Source organism: Salmo salar, chromosome 12, assembly GCF_965601325.2.
Source record: "Salmo salar chromosome 12, fSalSal1, whole genome shotgun sequence".
NCBI classification, from domain to species: domain Eukaryota; kingdom Metazoa; phylum Chordata; class Actinopteri; order Salmoniformes; family Salmonidae; genus Salmo; species Salmo salar.
The window spans coordinates 98,406,811-98,427,417 of record NC_138302.1 but is presented as its reverse complement, the minus strand read 5'-3'; the positions used below and the strand labels follow the sequence as shown (position 1 = coordinate 98,427,417).

Genomic DNA, 20,607 nt, shown 5'->3' with positions numbered 1-20,607 from the left:
TACACTCTAACCACTAGGCTACCTGCCCCTCCACTCTAACCACTAGGCTACCTGCCTCCTCTACACTCTAACCACTAGGCTACCTGCCGCCCCTCCACTCTAACCACTAGGCTACCTGCCGCCCCTCCACTCTAACCACTAGACTACCTGCCTCCTCTACACTCTAACCACTAGGCTACCTGCCACCCCTCCACTCTAACCACTAGACTACCTGCCGCCCCTCCACTCTAACCACTAGGCTACCCTAACCCTTAGCAGTATTCCTTGTCAGAAAATGTCAAGAACAGTACTCTTTGTAATTCCAGAAATACATCCAACCAAATAAAGAGAGAGCCTGTATAACGTCACCTGGTAGGGGTAGTTGTACCAGCAGTGCTGTGTCTCCCACATCCATGGGCACTGTAAACAAAGACCCAACACAATCAGTCTCAATTCAGCGCACCAATGTTACGCCAACAGCAATCACGTAAATACACACAAACACATAGTCGCCAGAATATCTCACCTTCCATAGAAAGCAGATCCCATAGGTAAACATGAACAGATAAAATATAAGCCTCCACCTGAAAATAGAGGACAGAGATGTGGTCAGACAGAGGAAAATAATGTGTCAGTCTCTCACCTTGGACGCACTACATAGACCCTGATCAACCATGTAGACAGTGATGTAACCAAGTCAGAGCATATCACACACACACACACACACACACACACACACACACACACACACACACACACACACACACACACACACACACACACACACACACACACACACACACACACACACCCACAAAACCAGTGTGTGCACAATCTCACAGAGGTCAAGGGCAAACTCATTAGTCGATAAGTACCATAGATTCTAGACTAGATGTTATAGTCTATGATATGACCCTACATGTTCTGTACTGGGTTTAATAACCTACATGTTCTATTCTGGGTTTAATAACCTACATGTTCTGTACTGGGTTTAATAACCTACATGTTCTGGGTTTAATAACCTACATGTTCTGTTCTGGGTTTAATAACCTACATGTTCTGTTCTGGGTTTAATAACCTACATGTTCTGTTCTGGGTTTAATAACCTACATGTTCTATTCTGGGTTTAATAACCTACATGTTCTGTTCTGGGTTTAATAACCTACATGTTCTGGGTTTAATAACCTACATGTTCTGGGTTTAATAACCTACATGTTCTGTTCTGGGTTTAATAACCTACATGTTCTGTTCTGGGTTTAATAACCTACATGTTCTGTTCTGGGTTTAATAACCTACATGTTCTGGGTTTAATAACCTACATGTTCTGTTCTGGGTTTAATAACCTACATGTTCTGGGTTTAATAACCTACATGTTCTGGGTTTAATAACCTACATGTTCTGTTCTGGGTTTAATAACCTACATGTTCTGGGTTTAATAACCTACATGTTCTGTTCTGGGTTTAATAACCTACATGTTCTGTTCTGGGTTTAATAACCTACATGTTCTGGGTTTAATAACCTACATGTTCTGGGTTTAATAACCTACATGTTCTGTTCTGGGTTTAATAACCTACATGTTCTGGGTTTAATAACCTACATGTTCTGTTCTGGGTTTAATAACCTACATGTTCTGTTCTGGGTTTAATAACCTACATGTTCTGTTCTGGGTTTAATAACCTACATGTTCTGGGTTTAATAACCTACATGTTCTGTTCTGGGTTTAATAACCTACATGTTCTGTTCTGGGTTTAATAACCTACATGTTCTGGGTTTAATAACCTACATGTTCTGTTCTGGGTTTAATAACCTACATGTTCTGGGTTTAATAACCTACATGTTCTGTCTGGGTTTAATAACCTACATGTTCTGTACTGGGTTTAATAACCTACATGTTCTGTTCTGGGTTTAATAACCTACATGTTCTGTTCTGGGTTTAATAACCTACATGTTCTATTCTGGGTTTAATAACCTACATGTTCTGTTCTGGGTTTAATAACCTACATGTTCTGTTCTGGGTTTAATAACCTACATGTTCTGTTCTGGGTTTAATAACCTACATGTTCTGGGTTTAATAACCTACATGTTCTGTCTGGGTTTAATAACCTACATGTTCTATTCTGGGTTTAATAACCTACATGTTCTATTCTGGGTTTAATAACCTACATGTTCTGTTCTGGGTTTAATAACCTACATGTTCTGTTCTGGGTTTAATAACCTACATGTTCTGTTCTGGGTTTAATAACCTACATGTTCTGTTCTGGGTTTAATAACCTACATGTTCTGTTCTGGGTTTAATAACCTACATGTTCTGTTCTGGGTTTAATAACCTACATGTTCTGTTCTGGGTTTAATAACCTACATGTTCTGTACTGGGTTTAATAACCTACATGTTCTGTTCTGGGTTTAATAACCTACATGTTCTATTCTGGGTTTAATAACCTACATGTTCTGGGTTTAATAACCTACATGTTCTGGGTTTAATAACCTACATGTTCTGTTCTGGGTTTAATAACCTACATGTTCTGTTCTGGGTTTAATAACCTACATGTTCTATTCTGGGTTTAATAACCTACATGTTCTGGGTTTAATAACCTACATGTTCTGGGTTTAATAACCTACATGTTCTGTTCTGGGTTTAATAACCTACATGTTCTGGGTTTAATAACCTACATGTTCTATTCTGGGTTTAATAACCTACATGTTCTGTTCTGGGTTTAATAACCTACATGTTCTGTTCTGGGTTTAATAACCTACATGTTCTGTTCTGGGTTTAATAACCTACATGTTCTGTTCTGGGTTTAATAACCTACATGTTCTGTTCTGGGTTTAATAACCTACATGTTCTGGGTTTAATAACCTACATGTTCTATTCTGGGTTTAATAACCTACACGTTCTGTTCTGGGTTTAATAACCTACATGTTCTGTTCTGGGTTTAATAACCTACATGTACTGGGTTTAATAACCTACATGTTCTGGGTTTAATAACCTACATGTTCTGTTCTGGGTTTAATAACCTACATGTTCTGTTCTGGGTTTAATAACCTACATGTTCTATTCTGGGTTTAATAACCTACATGTTCTGTTCTGGGTTTAATAACCTACATGTTCTGTTCTGGGTTTAATAACCTACATGTTCTGTTCTGGGTTTAATAACCTACATGTTCTGTACTGGGTTTAATAACCTACATGTTCTGTTCTGGGTTTAATAACCTACATGTTCTGTTCTGGGTTTAATAACCTACATGTTCTATTCTGGGTTTAATAACCTACATGTTCTGTTCTGGGTTTAATAACCTACATGTTCTGTTCTGGGTTTAATAACCTACATGTTCTGTTCTGGGTTTAATAACCTACATGTTCTGGGTTTAATAACCTACATGTTCTGTTCTGGGTTTAATAACCTACATGTTCTGTTCTGGGTTTAATAACCTACATGTTCTGTTCTGGGTTTAATAACCTACATGTTCTATTCTGGGTTTAATAACCTACATGTTCTGGGTTTAATAACCTACATGTTCTGGGTTTAATAACCTACATGTTCTGTTCTGGGTTTAATAACCTACATGTTCTGTTCTGGGTTTAATAACCTACATGTTCTGTACTGGGTTTAATAACCTACATGTTCTGTTCTGGGTTTAATAACCTACATGTTCTATTCTGGGTTTAATAACCTACATGTTCTGGGTTTAATAACCTACATGTTCTGGGTTTAATAACCTACATGTTCTGTTCTGGGTTTAATAACCTACATGTTCTGTTCTGGGTTTAATAACCTACATGTTCTATTCTGGGTTTAATAACCTACATGTTCTGGGTTTAATAACCTACATGTTCTGGGTTTAATAACCTACATGTTCTGTTCTGGGTTTAATAACCTACATGTTCTGTTCTGGGTTTAATAACCTACATGTTCTGTTCTGGGTTTAATAACCTACATGTTCTGTTCTGGGTTTAATAACCTACATGTTCTGTTCTGGGTTTAATAACCTACATGTTCTGTTCTGGGTTTAATAACCTACATGTTCTGTTCTGGGTTTAATAACCTACATGTTCTGGGTTTAATAACCTACATGTTCTGTACTGGGTTTAATAACCTACATGTTCTGTTCTGGGTTTAATAACCTACATGTTCTGTTCTGGGTTTAATAACCTACATGTTCTATTCTGGGTTTAATAACCTACATGTACTGGGTTTAATAACCTACATGTTCTGTTCTGGGTTTAATAACCTACATGTTCTGTACTGGGTTTAATAACCTACATGTTCTGGGTTTAATAACCTACATGTTCTGGGTTTAATAACCTACATGTTCTGGGTTTAATAACCTACATGTTCTGGGTTTAATAACCTACATGTTCTGTACTGGGTTTAATAACCTACATGTTCTGGGTTTAATAACCTACATGTTCTGTACTGGGTTTAATAACCTACATGCTCTGGGTTTAATACCCTACATGTTCTGGGTTTAATAACCTACATGCTCTCACAGAACTTGGTGAGTATGCTGGGTTTGTCCTGGTTGCGTCTGTGTCTGAACCATCGCTGGACCTTCCTCACATCCCAGTCCAACTGCTTAGATAACCCATCCAGGTGTCGTGAGTCTGGGCACTACGGGAGACAGAGAGGGAGGTATTAGAGAGAGAGACTGAGAGAGAGGGTAAGGGAGGTATTAGAGCGAGAGACTGAGAGAGAGGGTAAGGGAGGTATTAGAGCGAGAGACTGAGAGAGAGGGTAAGGGAGGTATTAGAGAGAGAGACTGAGAGAGAGGGTAAGGGAGGTATTAGAGCGAGAGACTGAGAGAGAGGGTAAGGGAGGTATTAGAGCGAGAGACTGAGAGAGAGGGTAAGGGAGGTATTAGAGCGAGAGACTGAGAGAGAGGGTAAGGGAGGTATTAGAGCGAGAGACTGAGAGAGAGGGTAAGGGAGGTATTAGAGCGAGAGACTGAGAGAGAGGGTAAGGGAGGTATTAGAGCGAGAGACTGAGAGAGAGGGTAAGGGAGGTATTAGAGAGAGAGACTGAGAGAGAGGGTAAGGGAGGTATTAGAGCGAGAGACTGAGAGAGAGGGTAAGGGAGGTATTAGAGAGAGAGACTGAGAGAGAGGGTAAGGGAGGTATTAGAGCGAGAGACAGAGAGAGGGTAAGGGAGGTATTAGAGCGAGAGACTGAGAGAGAGGGTAAGGGAGGTATTAGAGCGAGAGACTGAGAGAGAGGGTAAGGGAGGTATTAGAGCGAGAGACTGAGAGAGAGGGTAAGGGAGGTATTAGAGCGAGAGACTGAGAGAGAGGGTAAGGGAGGTATTAGAGCGAGAGACTGAGAGAGGGTAAGGGAGGTATTAGAGCGAGAGACAGAGAGAGGGTAAGGGAGGTATTAGAGCGAGAGACTGAGAGAGAGGGTAAGGGAGGTATTAGAGCGAGAGACTGAGAGAGAGGGTAAGGGAGGTATTAGAGCGAGAGACTGAGAGAGGGTAAGGGAGGTATTAGAGCGAGAGACAGAGAGAGGGTAAGGGAGGTATTAGAGCGAGAGACAGAGAGAGGGTAAGGGAGGTATTAGAGCGAGAGACTGAGAGAGGGTAAGGGAGGTATTAGAGCGAGGGAGGTATTAGGGAGAGAGAGAGAGAGGGAGGTATTAGAGAGGGAGAGAGAGAGGTATTAGTGAGGGAGGATTTAGAGAGAGAGAGGTATTAGTGAGGGAGGATTTAGAGAGAGAGAGGTATTAGAGAGGGAGAGAAATCAGAAATTAAAGAGTTTGAAACTATGAATGAATTAATAAATGAGGGAAATTCCAATAGGGAAATTTGCTTTGCAACATACAGGCAGTCCTGGCTTACAGTACTATACATCACCTCCGATGACAGGCATTCCTGGCTTACAGTACTATACATCACCTCAGATGACAGGCAGTCCTGGCTTACAGTACTATACATCACCTCAGATGACAGGCAGTCCTGGCTTACAGTACTATACATCACCTCAGATGACAGGCAGTCCTGGCTTACAGTACTATATATCACCTCAGATGACAGGCAGTCCTGGCTTACAGTACTATACATCACCTCAGATGACAGACAGTCCTGGCTTACAGTACTATATATCACCTCAGATGACAGGCAGTCCTGGCTTACAGTACTATATATCACCTCAGATGACAGGCAGTCCTGGCTTACAGTACTATACATCACCTCAGATGACATGCAGTCCTGGCTTACAGTACTATACATCACCTCAGATGACAGGCAGTCCTGGCTTACAGTACTATATATCACCTCAGATGACAGGCAGTCCTGGCTTACAGTACTATACATCACCTCAGATGACAGGCAGTCCTGGCTTACAGTACTATACATCACCTCAGATGACAGGCAGTCCTGGCTTACAGTACTATATATCACCTCAGATGACAGGCAGTCCTGGCTTACAGTACTATACATCACCTCAGATGACAGGCAGTCCTGGCTTACAGTACTATACATCACCTCAGATGACAGGCAGTCCTGGCTTACAGTACCATACATCACCTCAGATGACAGGCAGTCCTGGCTTACAGTACTATACATCACCTCAGATGACAGGCAGTCCTGGTTTACCGTACTATACATCACCTCAGATGACAGGCAGTCCTGGCTTACAGTACTATACATCACCTCAGATGACAGGCAGTCCTGGCTTACAGTACTATACATCACCTCAGATGACAGGCAGTCCTGGCTTACAGTACTATACATCACCTCAGATGACAGGCAGTCCTGGCTTACAGTACTATATATCACCTCAGATGACATGCAGTCCTGGCTTACAGTACCAGGCATCACCTCAGATGACAGGCAGTCCTGGCTTACAGTACTATACATCACCTCAGATGACAGGCAGTCCTGGCTTACAGTACTATACATCACCTCAGATGACAGGCAGTCCTGGCTTACAGTACTATACATCACCTCAGATGACAGGCAGTCCTGGCTTACAGTACCAGGCATCACCTCAGATGACAGGCAGTCCTGGCTTACAGTACCAGGCATCACCTCAGATGACAGGCAGTCCTGGCTTACAGTACCGTACATCACCTCAGATGACAGGCAGTCCTGGCTTACAGTACCAGGCATCACCTCAGATGACAGGCAGTCCTGGCTTACAGTACCGTACATCACCTCAGATGACAGGCAGTCCTGGCTTACAGTACCATACATCACCTCAGATGACAGGCAGTCCTGGCTTACAGTACCGTACATCACCTCAGATGACAGGCAGTCCTGGCTTACAGTACCAGGCATCACCTCAGATGACAGGCAGTCCTGGCTTACAGTACCAGGCATCACCTCAGATGACAGGCAGTCCTGGCTTACAGTACCAGGCATCACCTCAGATGACAGGCAGTCCTGGCTTACAGTACCATACATCACCTCAGATGACAGGCAGTCCTGGCCCGCTCATACTTACAGTACTATACATCACAAGACATCACCTCAGATGACCTATTTGATGACATCATGATATACAGTATGAGTGAGAGTAGGAGGAAGGAGCGGATCAAGACTGTCAGGTGGTTGAGTATTGTGTAAAACAGGACAAGTGCCTGGGAGTGGGCCATTAGGAGAAAGCTGACAGTAATGAATGTTTTCTGGGGGGAGAGATTGATTGATTGACGTTTAACTGTCCCTCAAGACAAAATTATTTTCACAGCTCAAAAGTAAGAACCAAGAGAGGGTCGAAAAATTCTGGGAATTTTCCCCCAAATTCCCAAGTTTTACAGCAATTTCGATTAGATAGTTCCCACCTGGGAAAGTTAGAGAAAGAGAGAAGTGAAAGTATGATGGGATGAGGAAGAAAGAAGAAAGAAATGAAGCATTGTATTGCGTAAGACCGGTGTGAAGATTGAGGAGGAAAGCTGACAGACAGAAATGTTTTATTTCTGGGAGCTAGCTTACTGCCGTCGAGAGAAATATTTTCCTGCCAGCTAATGTGTGTGTGTGTGTGTGTGTGTGTGTGTGTGTGTGTGTGTGTGTGTGTGTGTGGCAGTGAGCGTTCCTTTGTGATGGATGTAAACACCTCTAATACCTGATTTGGGTGTGTGTGGCAGCGAGCTAGCGAGCAGCGAGCTAGCGTTGCGTACCTTTGATGGATGTAAACACTGTAAACACCTTCCTTAATAACTTCCCACGGGACACACTACGTCATTTCAACGTGGATAATTGGGTAATATTTGGGTGAGACCAGGGCTGTTGTGGTGACCGTATTACCGCCACACCAGCGGTCACGAGTCATGAAGGCAGTGAAATTCCACGTGACCGTTTAGTCACAGTAATTAGGCTTCTCCAAGCTCTGATGCTGGTGATGATCATTAGTAACCTACCAAACTTACTAACTGCCTGGTGCTCAGCACTCTATTGTCCCTCTAATCCTTCTGACATCAATGCAAATGTAATCAGAAATCTAATCAAACACTTCATGAGAGCCCATGAGCTCATGTTGCACAACATTTCTATAGGCTATGCAATCATAGGAGAAAACAGGTAGGAATGATGGCCTCTATTAAAAAGAAGAGGATCCCATCAGCTTTCTATAGGCTAGGTCTACTATATTTATTTATCAACTTTTCTAATATTCAGCACATTGCTTATCTTTCCTACCTGGCTGGAATGAAAATAAACCACGGGGAAAAGTGTCCTCCATTGGCTATTTAAGTGTATAGACGACATGTATTTTTTTCCCACTGACCCTGTTTCAATACAGGTGCATGATAATGGTCCATTATAAATCAAAACACATTTCACACATATATTATTTAGTTTAAGTAAAGAGGAGATTAAATCAAGAATAGTCTGATGGGTGACAATATTAGCCTATCACTTATTTATTATCACTTGTGAATGATTTATTATCACTTGTGAATGATTTATTATCACTTGTGAATGATACATTATCACTTGTGAATGATACATTATCACTTGTGAATGATTTATTATCACTTGTGAATGATATATTATCACTTGTGACTGATACTTGTGACTGATACATGGATACATTATCACTTGTGAATGATACATTATCACTTGTGACTGATACATTGATACATTATCACTTGTGAATGATACATTATCACTTGTGACTGATACATTGATACATTATCACTTGTGAATGATACATTATCGCTTGTGACCGATACATTGATGCATTATCACGTGTGAATGATACATTATCACTTGTGAATGATACATTATCACTTGTGACTGATACATTGATACATTATCACTTTGGACTGATACATTGATACATTATCACTTGTGACTGATACATTATCACTTGTGACTGATACATTATCACTTGTGAATGAGGCCCAGAGTAAGAAACAATGCTTTTTTTTATCATAGTCACACACCTCAAGTAGGCTGGCCCATAGGCCTATAATATATATATATATATATATATATATATATATATATATATATATATATATATATATATATATATAAAAATATAAACATATATATAAATATAAACATATGTTGATAAAGTTTGTATAACAACTAAAGTGTCCAAATAACTTATTAAAATGAAGCACATTAATCCCCTTTACAAGGGGTGTAGAGCCTAACTGGTATATATAAGCAGCACGTGAGTTTCAAGTTTGGGGAAGATAATTTCACCATAAAAAGGCACCTTTATAATAAAAGCATTTACATGTATAATTAAATTTGCGGTCTCTTTTGATAATGGTGTTTCCCGCTAATAGAACATTCGTGCTTATAGCCTACTACCGTGTTCGCATTGCTGCGCTTTTAATGTGAAGAAATAGACTAATAGTTCATCAACATTTTAAGCTAAACGTTCTGATCTGTTGCATCAACCACATTGCATAATTTTTTTTTTGATGCTAGTAATTTGCGATCTATCGCATCCCACAATTGTCCCAGACTATGTTTGGAATATGTATTTCTCGCACAGAGTAGAATTGGTCAACTTTTGTACTATGGGGGATAGTAGATTGACATTGGCTAATGCTTTTGCTGTTCGTTAAGCCAACTCATCTTATTAGCTGACAAAAACAATATCTTTAATATGCATTTTGGATTTGGATGTGTCTGTCTTCACTTGTATGTAGCCTGTGAGAAAGACCCTATCACATGACAGAGAGCCGTGTGAGTGAGAGACGCTTCAGATTGAGGCAGCACACTCGAGAGAAGGGCACAACGCAGCTCTACGGGCCGCAAAAGGCATGGATTCTTTTCAGGGAGCATTACGGCCACAAAGGGGATGCCGCCGCCGTGAAATTCGAGGCATTATCAAATGCTTGTCAAATTGTGAATGAGAGACTGATGAAGTGTGTACAGCCTGGGCGCCCAAAAAAAATAAGCAGAGCTCATGCCTTTCAAGGGAGTTTTTTCAAATCATCATTAGTCGCATCATACAGCCTTACAATGTATTAAATATCAAAACATACAGCCCAATGTTTGTTGAACAGCTAAGGTTACATTAATAACTCTAAATTAAGCATATAGGAGGACCTATTAACCGCTCAACGGTTAGCCAAGAATAGCCAGATGTGCGCATTCCCTCATTGTTTGGAGAAAATATGTATATTTATATTCAGCTTTGTTCAATTGTATTCTTAATACTATAAAATTATGTCACTGAATTATAAGCAAATATTGTCTACTAAATGAACTAGTGTAGCCTACAGCCATTTGGCATAGCCACATCAGGACCTAACATAAGGACAATTCAGAGTATGCAAAAAAAAATCTTCTGAAATTGACACAATTTTCTTCATTTATTGTGAAGTTGTAGGCTATATTACATGGATTTATTCAACTTTTTAAAAAATGGCTTGTAGGCTATATGTGGAAGCCAGGAGATGCTAAATGTGTTTATGTTAATTAACGGTCAATTACCGTGAGACCGACAGTTATTTGCTTGACCATCATGACCATCATGACCATCATAGCCTTGACCATCATGACCATCATAGCCTTGACCATCATGACCATCATAGCCTTGACCATCATGACCATCATAGCCTGAGGTGAGACGTTGATCAATGAGATTACAACCTATATCCACCCAATCAAAAAGACAGGCAAAAGTTAGATGAATTTCCCATGTGTTATCACTATGCTATCAACCATCTAAAAGCACAATCAAATCCCAATGGAAAAACGTTGTCTGATTTTTGGTTTATTTATACAATGTATAATGTGTTATCACTGAGCTTCATCATCTAATAGCATAACCAAATGACCTGGATTACAGTTGAGATTACATTAAAAGGCAAATAGTGCAAGTGATCAATGCTGTTGGAGATTCTGCACAGATTATTACAGTAATGGTGAAGATCTCCACAGACCTGCAACCTTTGCACGCTATCTTGAACATGCAGGCTTTATGTGATTACATAAGAAGACATTTATAGGTTACATTAACCTCAATGTTTTAAAGTTTAATGTTACATTAGTTTGTAAGATAGCCTCAACTTTAGTCTATTCACTGTATTACAAAAGCGATATTGATCGTGCTTGGTTGACAAGGCAACCAAATAAACATTTAAAGCAGATGTACAGTGGATTTAAAAAAAAGTCTACACACCCCTGTTAAAATGCCAGGTTTTTGTGATGTAAAATAATGAGACAAAGATAAATCATGTCAGAACTTTTTCCACCTTTAATGTGACCTATAACGTGAACAATTCAATTGAAAAACAAACTGAAATCTTTGAGGGGGAAAAATAAAAAATATAAAACTCACAATAACCTGGTTGCATAAGTGTGCACACCCTTAAACTAATACTTTGTTGAAGCACCTTTTGATTTTATTACAGCACTCAGTCTTTTTGGGTAGGAGTCTATTAGCATGGCACATCTTGATGTGGCAATATTTGCCCACTCTTCTTTGCAAAAGCACTCCAAATCTGTCAGATTGTGAGGACATCTCCTGTGCACAGGCCTCTTCAGATCACTCCAGAGATGTTTAGTTGGATTCAGGTCTGGGCTCTGGCTGGGTCATTCCAAAACATTAATCTTCTTCTGGTGAAGCCATGCTTTTGTGGATTTGGATGTGTGCTTTGGGTCGTTGTCGTGCTGAAAGGTGAACTTCCTCTTCATCTTCAGCTTTCTAACCGACTCCTGAAGGTTTTGTGCCAAAATTGCCTGGTATTTGGAACTGTTCATAATTCCCTCCGCCCTGACTAAGGCCCCGGTTCCAGCTGAAGAAAAACAGCCCCAAAGCATGATGCTGCCACCACCATGCTTCACTGTGGGGATGGTGTTCTTTGGGTGATGTGCAGTGTTGTTTTTGCACCAAACATACCTTTTGGAATTATGGCCAAAAAGTTCAACCTTAACACATTTTCCCACGTGCTTTTGGGGGACTTGATGTTTGTTTTTGCAAACTTCAGCCGGGCTTGGATGTTTTTAATTGTAAGAAAAGGCTTCCGTCTTGCCATTCATATGAAGAATACGGAAGATTGTTGTCACATGTAGCACACAGCCAGTACTTGCCAGAAATTCCTGCAGTTCCTTTAATGTTACTGTAGGCCTCTTGGAAGCCTCCTGACCAGTTTTCTCATCTTTTCATAAATTTTGGAGGGATGTCCAGTTCTTGGTAATGTCTCTGTGGTGTCATATTTTCTCCACTTGATGATGACTGTCTTCACTGTGTTCCATGGTATATGTAATGCTTTGGAAATTATTTTGTACCCTTCTCCTGACTGATATCTTTCAACAATGAGATCCCTCTGATGCTTTGGAAGCTCTTGTCATAGAATAAGTCGTACTCATCCTTAAAAATGTCGTACTGGAGAGAAGAGGACCAAAACGCAGCAGGTATGTGCAGGCTCATCTTGACTTTTATTAACTATCAAAAATGAACACCCAAAATAACAAAGAACTCACGAGAATGAACGAACAACCAACAGTCTGGCAAAGCATAGGCTCAACACAGAACAATTCCCCACAACCCCAAAGACAAACACACACACCTATATAGGACTTCCAATCAAAGGCAACTATACACACCTGCCTTCAATTGGAAGTCCCAATCATCAACCCAACATTTAACAAACACAAACCCCCTGCCACATCCTGACCTAGACTAAGCAATACGCCCTCTGCTGGTCAGGACGTGACAGCTCTCTGCGGACCATGGCTTTTGCTCTGAGATGCAACTAAGAAAATGTCGGGAAAATCCTACTAGAACAGCTGAACTTTATTTGTGATTAATCAGAGTCACTTTAAATGATGGCAGGTGTGTAATGACTTCTATTTAACATGAGTTTGAATGTGATTGGTTAATTCTGAACACAGCCACATCCCCAGTTATAACCACACCCTTATGCAACCAGGTTATTGTAAGGTTTTTATTTTTCATTTTTCCCCCTTGAAGATTTCAGTTTGTTTTTCAATTGAATTGTTCACATTATAGGTCACATTATAGGTCACATTATAGGTCACATTATAGGTCACATTAAAGGTCACATTATAGGTCACATTAAAGGTCACATTAAAGGTCACATTAAAGGTCACATTAAAGGTCACATTAAAGGTCACATTATAGGTCACATTAAAGGTCACATTATAGGTCACATTATAGGTCACATTAAAGGTCACATTAAAGGTCACATTATAGGTCACATTAAAGGTCACATTAAAGGTCACATTAAAGGTCACATTAAAGGTCACATTAAAGGTCACATTAAAGGTCACATTATAGGTCACATTATAGGTCACATTAAAGGTCACATTAAAGGTCACATTAAAGGTGATCAACGTGAACATTTAACATCTGACATTGTTTTACAGTTAAATTCTTCAATGTATTTTATACAAGGTTTGGTTACCATAATAAATGAATCCTGTGGCTGACATTTCACCTCAAAACAACAGTTGACGTTGATGACTTTTTTTCAAATCCAATGTATTTCCCAAGTCACAATACATTGTCAAATTAGGTTGCAACAACATTGATTCACCTTGTGTGTGTGTGTGTGTGTGTGTGTGTGTGTGTGTGTGTGTGTGTGTGTGTGTGTGTGTCGGGCCAGCATGCTAGTGTACCTTTGTGATGGATGTAAACACCTTCTCCAGGACAGTGTTGGGTGTGGCTCGCCAGTGGACTGAGGCAGCGTGGATATGCAAGAGGAAGGCACATGGACTGGCTATGAACCTGAAGGAATAACAGCAGTAGAAGCCCTATCAGTAGAAGCCCTATCAGTAGAAGCCCTATCAGAACACACAGCCTATCTGTACCTTCTTGTTTTTAGTATATTACCGATGCACATCATCATCACTTACAGGGGGACTCATAAGCCTGGATGAATATCAGCGAAGGAAGCTTTATCGGAACACAAAGTTCAAAGTTCAAAGTATCATTTGTATTCTTCACAATTTAGTGCACAATGCTTCCATTCTCACCGGTATACTTATATTCACACAATGGATGACATGACTTGTTGGATATAACAACTTGTTTTTATTATGTATATCTGTCCTTTCAATATTTGTCTAACACCAGCCAAAAGACAGAGGGAAGAGATTAAATATATATTAACTAATAAAAAAAAGAGAGCAGGACAGTCAAAACATTTTATGTGTCAGGACAAGAGGCCAGGAAGAGAGTAGAGATGAAATATCATGTCATATACATATGTAGTTTGGCACAGCATCAGTGAGTCCTGCATACAATAGAGTACAGACAAGTGGACTGTCCAAGTGAAGTGTGTATTCAATAGCACTCAATTTGTTAGTGTTCCTTCAGTGTCCTTTAGATCATAGAGAGTATAGACCTAGAGAGTATAGACCTAGAGATCATAGAGAGTATAGACCTAGAGAGTATAGACCTAGAGATCATAGAGAGTATAGACCTAGAGAGTATAGACCTAGAGAGTATAGACCTAGAGATCATAGAGAGTATAGACCTAGAGAGTATAGACCTAGAGAGTATAGACCTAGATATCATAGAGAGTATAGACCTAAAGATCATAGAGAGTATAGACCTAGAGATCATAGAGAGTATAGACCTAGAGAGTATAGACCTAGATATCATAGAGAGTATAGACCTAGAGATCATAGAGAGTATAGACATAGAGAGTATAGACCTAGATATCATAGAGAGTATAGACCTAGAGAGTATAGACCTAGATATCATACAGAGTATAGACCTAGAGATCATAGAGAGTATAGACCTAGAGATCATAGCGAGTATAGACCTAGAGAGTATAGACCTAGAGATCATAGAGAGTATAGACCTAGAGATCATAGAGAGTATAGACCTAGAGAGTATAGACCTAGAGATCATAGAGAGTATAGACCTAGAGATCATAGAGAGTAAAGACCTAGAGATCATAGAGAGTATAGACCTAGAGAGTATAGACCTAGAGATCATAGAGAGTATAGACCTAGAGATCATAGAGAGTATAGACCTAGAGAGTATAGACCTAGAGATCATAGAGAGTATAGACCTAGAGATCATAGAGAGTATAGACCTAGAGAGTATAGACCTACAGATCATAGAGAGTATAGACCTAGAGATCAGAGCATAGAGAACATAGAGTGAACCTACATACTCACTAAAGGTGAAATGTGTTTTCAAATAGCACTCCATTTGCTTGTCCTTTGTCTGGACTGTTTACAGTTGAAAATCATAACAATAATATTCCAAAACCAGACAGACCACACACTAGTCTAACAGATTCAAACCCCTTTGACCCAGCCATTCACTAGACAGACCACACACTAGTCTAACAGATTCAAACCCCTTTGACCCAGCCATTCACTAGACAGACCACACACTCACTAGACAGACCACACACACTAGTCTAACAGATTCAAACCCCTTTGACCCAGCCATTCACTAGACAGACCACACACACTAGTCTAACAGATTCAAACCCCTTTGACCCAGCCATTCACTAGACAGACCACACACACTAGTCTAACAGATTCAAACCCCTTTGACCCAGCCATTCACTAGACAGACCACACACTAGTCTAACAGATTCAAACCCCTTTGACCCAGCCATTCACTAGACAGACCACACACTAGTCTAACAGATTCAAACCCCTTTGACCCAGCCATTCACTAGACAGACCACACACTAGTCTAACAGATTCAAACCCCTTTGACCCAGCCATTCACTAGACAGACCACACACACTAGTCTAACAGATTCAAACCCCTTTGACCCAGCCATTCACTAGACAGACCACACACACTAGTCTAACAGATTCAAACCCCTTTGACCCAGCCATTCACTAGACAGACCACACACTAGTCTAACAGATTCAAACCCCTTTGACCCAGCCATTCACTAGACAGACCACACACTAGTCTAACAGATTCAAACCCCTTTGACCCAGCCATTCACTAGACAGACCACACACTAGTCTAACAGATTCAAACCCCTTTGACCCAGCCATTCACTAGACAGACCACACACACTAGTCTAACAGATTCAAACCCCTTTGACCCAGCCATTCACTAGACAGACCACACACACTAGTCTAACAGATTCAAACCCCTTTGACCCAGCCATTCACTAGACAGACCACACACTAGTCTAACAGATTCAAACCCCTTTGACCCAGCCATTCACTAGACAGACCACACACTAGTCTAACAGATTCAAACCCCTTTGACCCAGCCATTCACTAGACAGACCACACACTAGTCTAACAGATTCAAACCCCTTTGACCCAGCCATTCACTAGACAGACCACACACACTAGTCTAACAGATTCAAACCCCTTTGACCCAGCCATTCACTAGACAGACCACACACACTAGTCTAACAGATTCATAGTCTAACAGATTCAAACCCCTTTGACCCAGCCATTCACTAGACAGACCACACACTAGTCTAACAGATTCAAACCCCTTTGACCCAGCCATTCACTAGACAGACCACACACTAGTCTAACAGATTCAAACCCCTTTGACCCAGCCATTCACTAGACAGACCACACACTAGTCTAACAGATTCAAACCCCTTTGACCCAGCCATTCACTAGACAGACCACACACTAGTCTAACAGATTCAAACCCCTTTGACCCAGCCATTCACTAGACAGACCACACACTAGTCTAACAGATTCAAACCCCTTTGACCCAGCCATTCACTAGACAGACCACACACTAGTCTAACAGATTCAAACCCCTTTGACCCAGCCATTCACTAGACAGACCACACACTAGTCTAACAGATTCAAACCCCTTTGACCCAGCCATTCACTAGACAGACCACACACTAGTCTAACAGATTCAAACCCCTTTGACCCAGCCATTCACTAGACAGACCACACACTAGTCTAACAGATTCAAACCCCTTTGACCCAGCCATTCACTAGACAGACCACACACTAGTCTAACAGATTCAAACCCCTTTGACCCAGCCATTCACTAGACAGACCACACACTAGTCTAACAGATTCAAACCCCTTTGACCCAGCCAACATTGGTTAGCCTACTGTGAGGATATGCCAGTAGTCTACATTAAAGGTTAACCTAACTGTGAGGATATGCCAGTAGTCTACGTTAAAGGTTAACCTAACTGTGAGGATATGCCAGTAGTCTACGTTAAAGGTTAACCTAACTGTGAGGATATGCCAGTAGTCTACGTTAAAGGTTAACCTAACTGTGGGTAAACCAGTAGTCTACATTAAAGGTTAACCTAACTGTGGGTAAGCCAGTAGTCTACATTAAAGGTTAACCTAACTGTGGGTAAGCCAGTAGTCTACATTAAAGGTTAACCTAACTGTGGGTAAACCAGTAGTCTACATTAAAGGTTAACCTAACTGTGGGTAAGCCAGTAGTCTACATTAAAGGTTAACCTAACTGTGGGTAAGCCAGTAGTCTACATTAAAGGTTAACCTAACTGTGGGTAAGCCGGTAGTCTACATTAAAGGTTAACCTAACTGTGGGTAAGCCAGTAGTCTACATTAAAGGTTAACCTAACTGTGGGTAAGCCAGTAGTCTACATTAAAGGTTAACCTAACTGTGGGTAAGCCGGTAGTCTACATTAAAGGTTAACCTAACTGTGGGTAAGCCAGTAGTCTACATTAAAGGTTAACCTAACTGTGGGTAAGCCAGTAGTCTACATTAAAGGTTAACCTAACTGTGGGTAAGCCAGTAGTCTACATTAAAGGTTAACCTAACTGTGGGTAAGCCAGTAGTCTACATTAAAGGTTAACCTAACTGTGGGTAAACCAGTAGTCTACATTAAAGGTTAACCTAACTGTGGGTAAACCAGTAGTCTACATTAAAGGTTAACCTAACTGTGGGTAAGCCAGTAGTCTACATTAAAGGTTAACCTAACTGTGGGTAAGCCAGTAGTCTACATTAAAGGTTAACCTAACTGTGGGTAAGCCGGTAGTCTACATTAAAGGTTAACCTAACTGTGGGTAAGCCGGTAGTCTACATTAAAGGTTAACCTAACTGTGGGTAAGCCGGTAGTCTACATTAAAGGTTAACCTAACTAAGCCAGAAACCCACAACAGAGGTTAATTGTGGGAGGCCAGAAGCCTACAGTGGAGCAAGCAGTGTGGTATTGTGGTTTTGGAGGGTGGTAGCCTGGTCCCAGATCTGTAAATGTACAATGACCAGGAAGTTGGCTACACCTCATACAGATCTGGTATCAGGTTAAAGGAAGGGAAACTGCGGTGGAATCTGACACTACTCGCCCGGTGTGGCAGTCATTCAGCCAGACAGAGTAGTGTGGTTGATTAGAATGTGAGAAATAAAAAAAAACAGCCCTTAATCTGATCTTGTTTCTGAAACTACTCCGACCAGTTTGTGAGAAAAAATAAAATAAAAAATCCCTCTTCCTCTTGTCATTCCAGTTCACAAGCTATGAAAAATATGACTATTGTCCAAACACACTGCATTAGGGTGAAAACCTGAGTCACAGGGGAAAACACACCTCCGTTTCTTCCTTGTGTTAAATATTAATCCATAAAGGACGGTATGATACTGTATCTACCATTTAGATCAGGAGTACACTGGGCCCTATTCAGTGAGATCAAACACTCAGATTACAACAGATAGAAATGTAATGAAAAGAGCTGACACGATTCGCTATGCTAACCTGACACACATCCCCTGATCACATCTCTTCTACACTATACATTTCTATCTCAACATTCTGTAACGAGGAACCAACATGAACAGACACCAGGGCTTTCCTGTTTTATCAAATGTCAGTTATTTACATCATAGAGTAAACTAGTTTATTATCAGTGTTTATTACATCATAGGGTAAACTAGTTTATTATCAGTGTTTACATTATAGAGTAAACTAGTTTATTATCAGTGTTTATTACATCATAGAGTAAACTAGTTTATTATCAGTGTTTATTACATCATAGAGTAAACTAGTTTATTATCAGTGTTTATTACATTATAGAGTAAACTAGTTTATTATCAGTGTTTATTACATCATAGAGTAAACTAGTTTATTATCAGTGTTTATTACATCATAGGGTAAACTAGTTTATTATCAGTGTTTATTACATCATAGAGTAAACTAGTTTATTATCAGTGTTTATTACATTATAGAGTAAACTAGTTTATTATCAGTGTTTATTACATCATAGAGTAAACTAGTTTATTATCAGTGTTTATTACATCATAGGGTAAACTAGTTTATTATCAGTGTTTATTACATCATAGGGTAAACTAGTTTATTATCAGTGTTTATTACATCATAGAGTAAACTAGTTTATTATCAGTGTTTATTACATCATAGAGTAAACTAGTTTATTATCAGTGTTTATTACATCATAGAGTAAACTAGTTTATTATCAGTGTTTATTACATCATAGAGTAAACTAGTTTATTATCAGTGTTTATTACATCATAGAGTAAACTAGTTTATTATCAGTGTTTATTACATCATAGGGTAAACTAGTTTATTATCAGTGTTTATTACATCATAGAGTAAACTAGTTTATTATCAGTGTTTATTACATCATAGGGTAAACTAGTTTATTATCAGTGTTTATTACATTATAGGGTAAACTAGTTTATTATCAGTGTTTATTACATTATAGGGTAAACTAGTTTATTATCAGTGTTTACATCATAGAGTAAACTAGTTTATTATCAGTTATTTACATTATAGAGTAAACTAGTTTATTATCAGTGTTTACATTATAGAGTAAACTAGTTTATTATCAGTGTTTATTACATCATAGAGTAAACTAGTTTAGTATCAGTGTTTATTACATTATAGAGTAAACTAGTTTATTATCAGTGTTTATTACATCATAGGGTAAACTAGTTTATTATCAGTGTTTACATTATAGGGTAAACTAGTTTATTATCAGTGTTTATTACATTATAGGGTAAACTAGTTTATTATCAGTGTTTATTACATCATAGGGTAAACTAGTTTATTATCAGTGTTTATTACATCATAGGGTAAACTAGTTTATTATCAGTGTTTATTACATCATAGGGTAAACTAGTTTATTATCAGTGTTTATTACATCATAGGGTAAACTAGTTTATTATCAGTGTTTATTACATCATAGGGTAAACTAGTTTATTATCAGTGTTTATTACATTATAGGGTAAACTAGTTTATTATCAGTGTTTACATTATAGGGTAAACTAGTTTATTATCAGTGTTTATTACATTATAGGGTAAACT

The 20,607-nt window shown here is 39.5% G+C and overlaps 1 protein-coding gene across 1 annotated transcript in view; it reads right to left on the bottom strand.

The window, feature by feature from the left end:
- The window catches only part of LOC106566192 (ceramide synthase 5), a 73,684-nt gene that overhangs the window by 41,723 nt on the left and 11,354 nt on the right, over positions 1 to 20,607 (bottom strand). Inside the window, exons 2-5 of the mRNA XM_082959506.1 lie at positions 14,019 to 14,127; positions 4,459 to 4,589; positions 506 to 563; positions 349 to 399 (exon numbers count right to left, since the gene is read on the bottom strand). Coding sequence (XP_082815632.1) covers positions 349 to 399; positions 506 to 563; positions 4,459 to 4,589; positions 14,019 to 14,127 — 349 coding nt within the window. The remainder of the gene's footprint in view (positions 1 to 348; positions 400 to 505; positions 564 to 4,458; positions 4,590 to 14,018; positions 14,128 to 20,607) is intronic.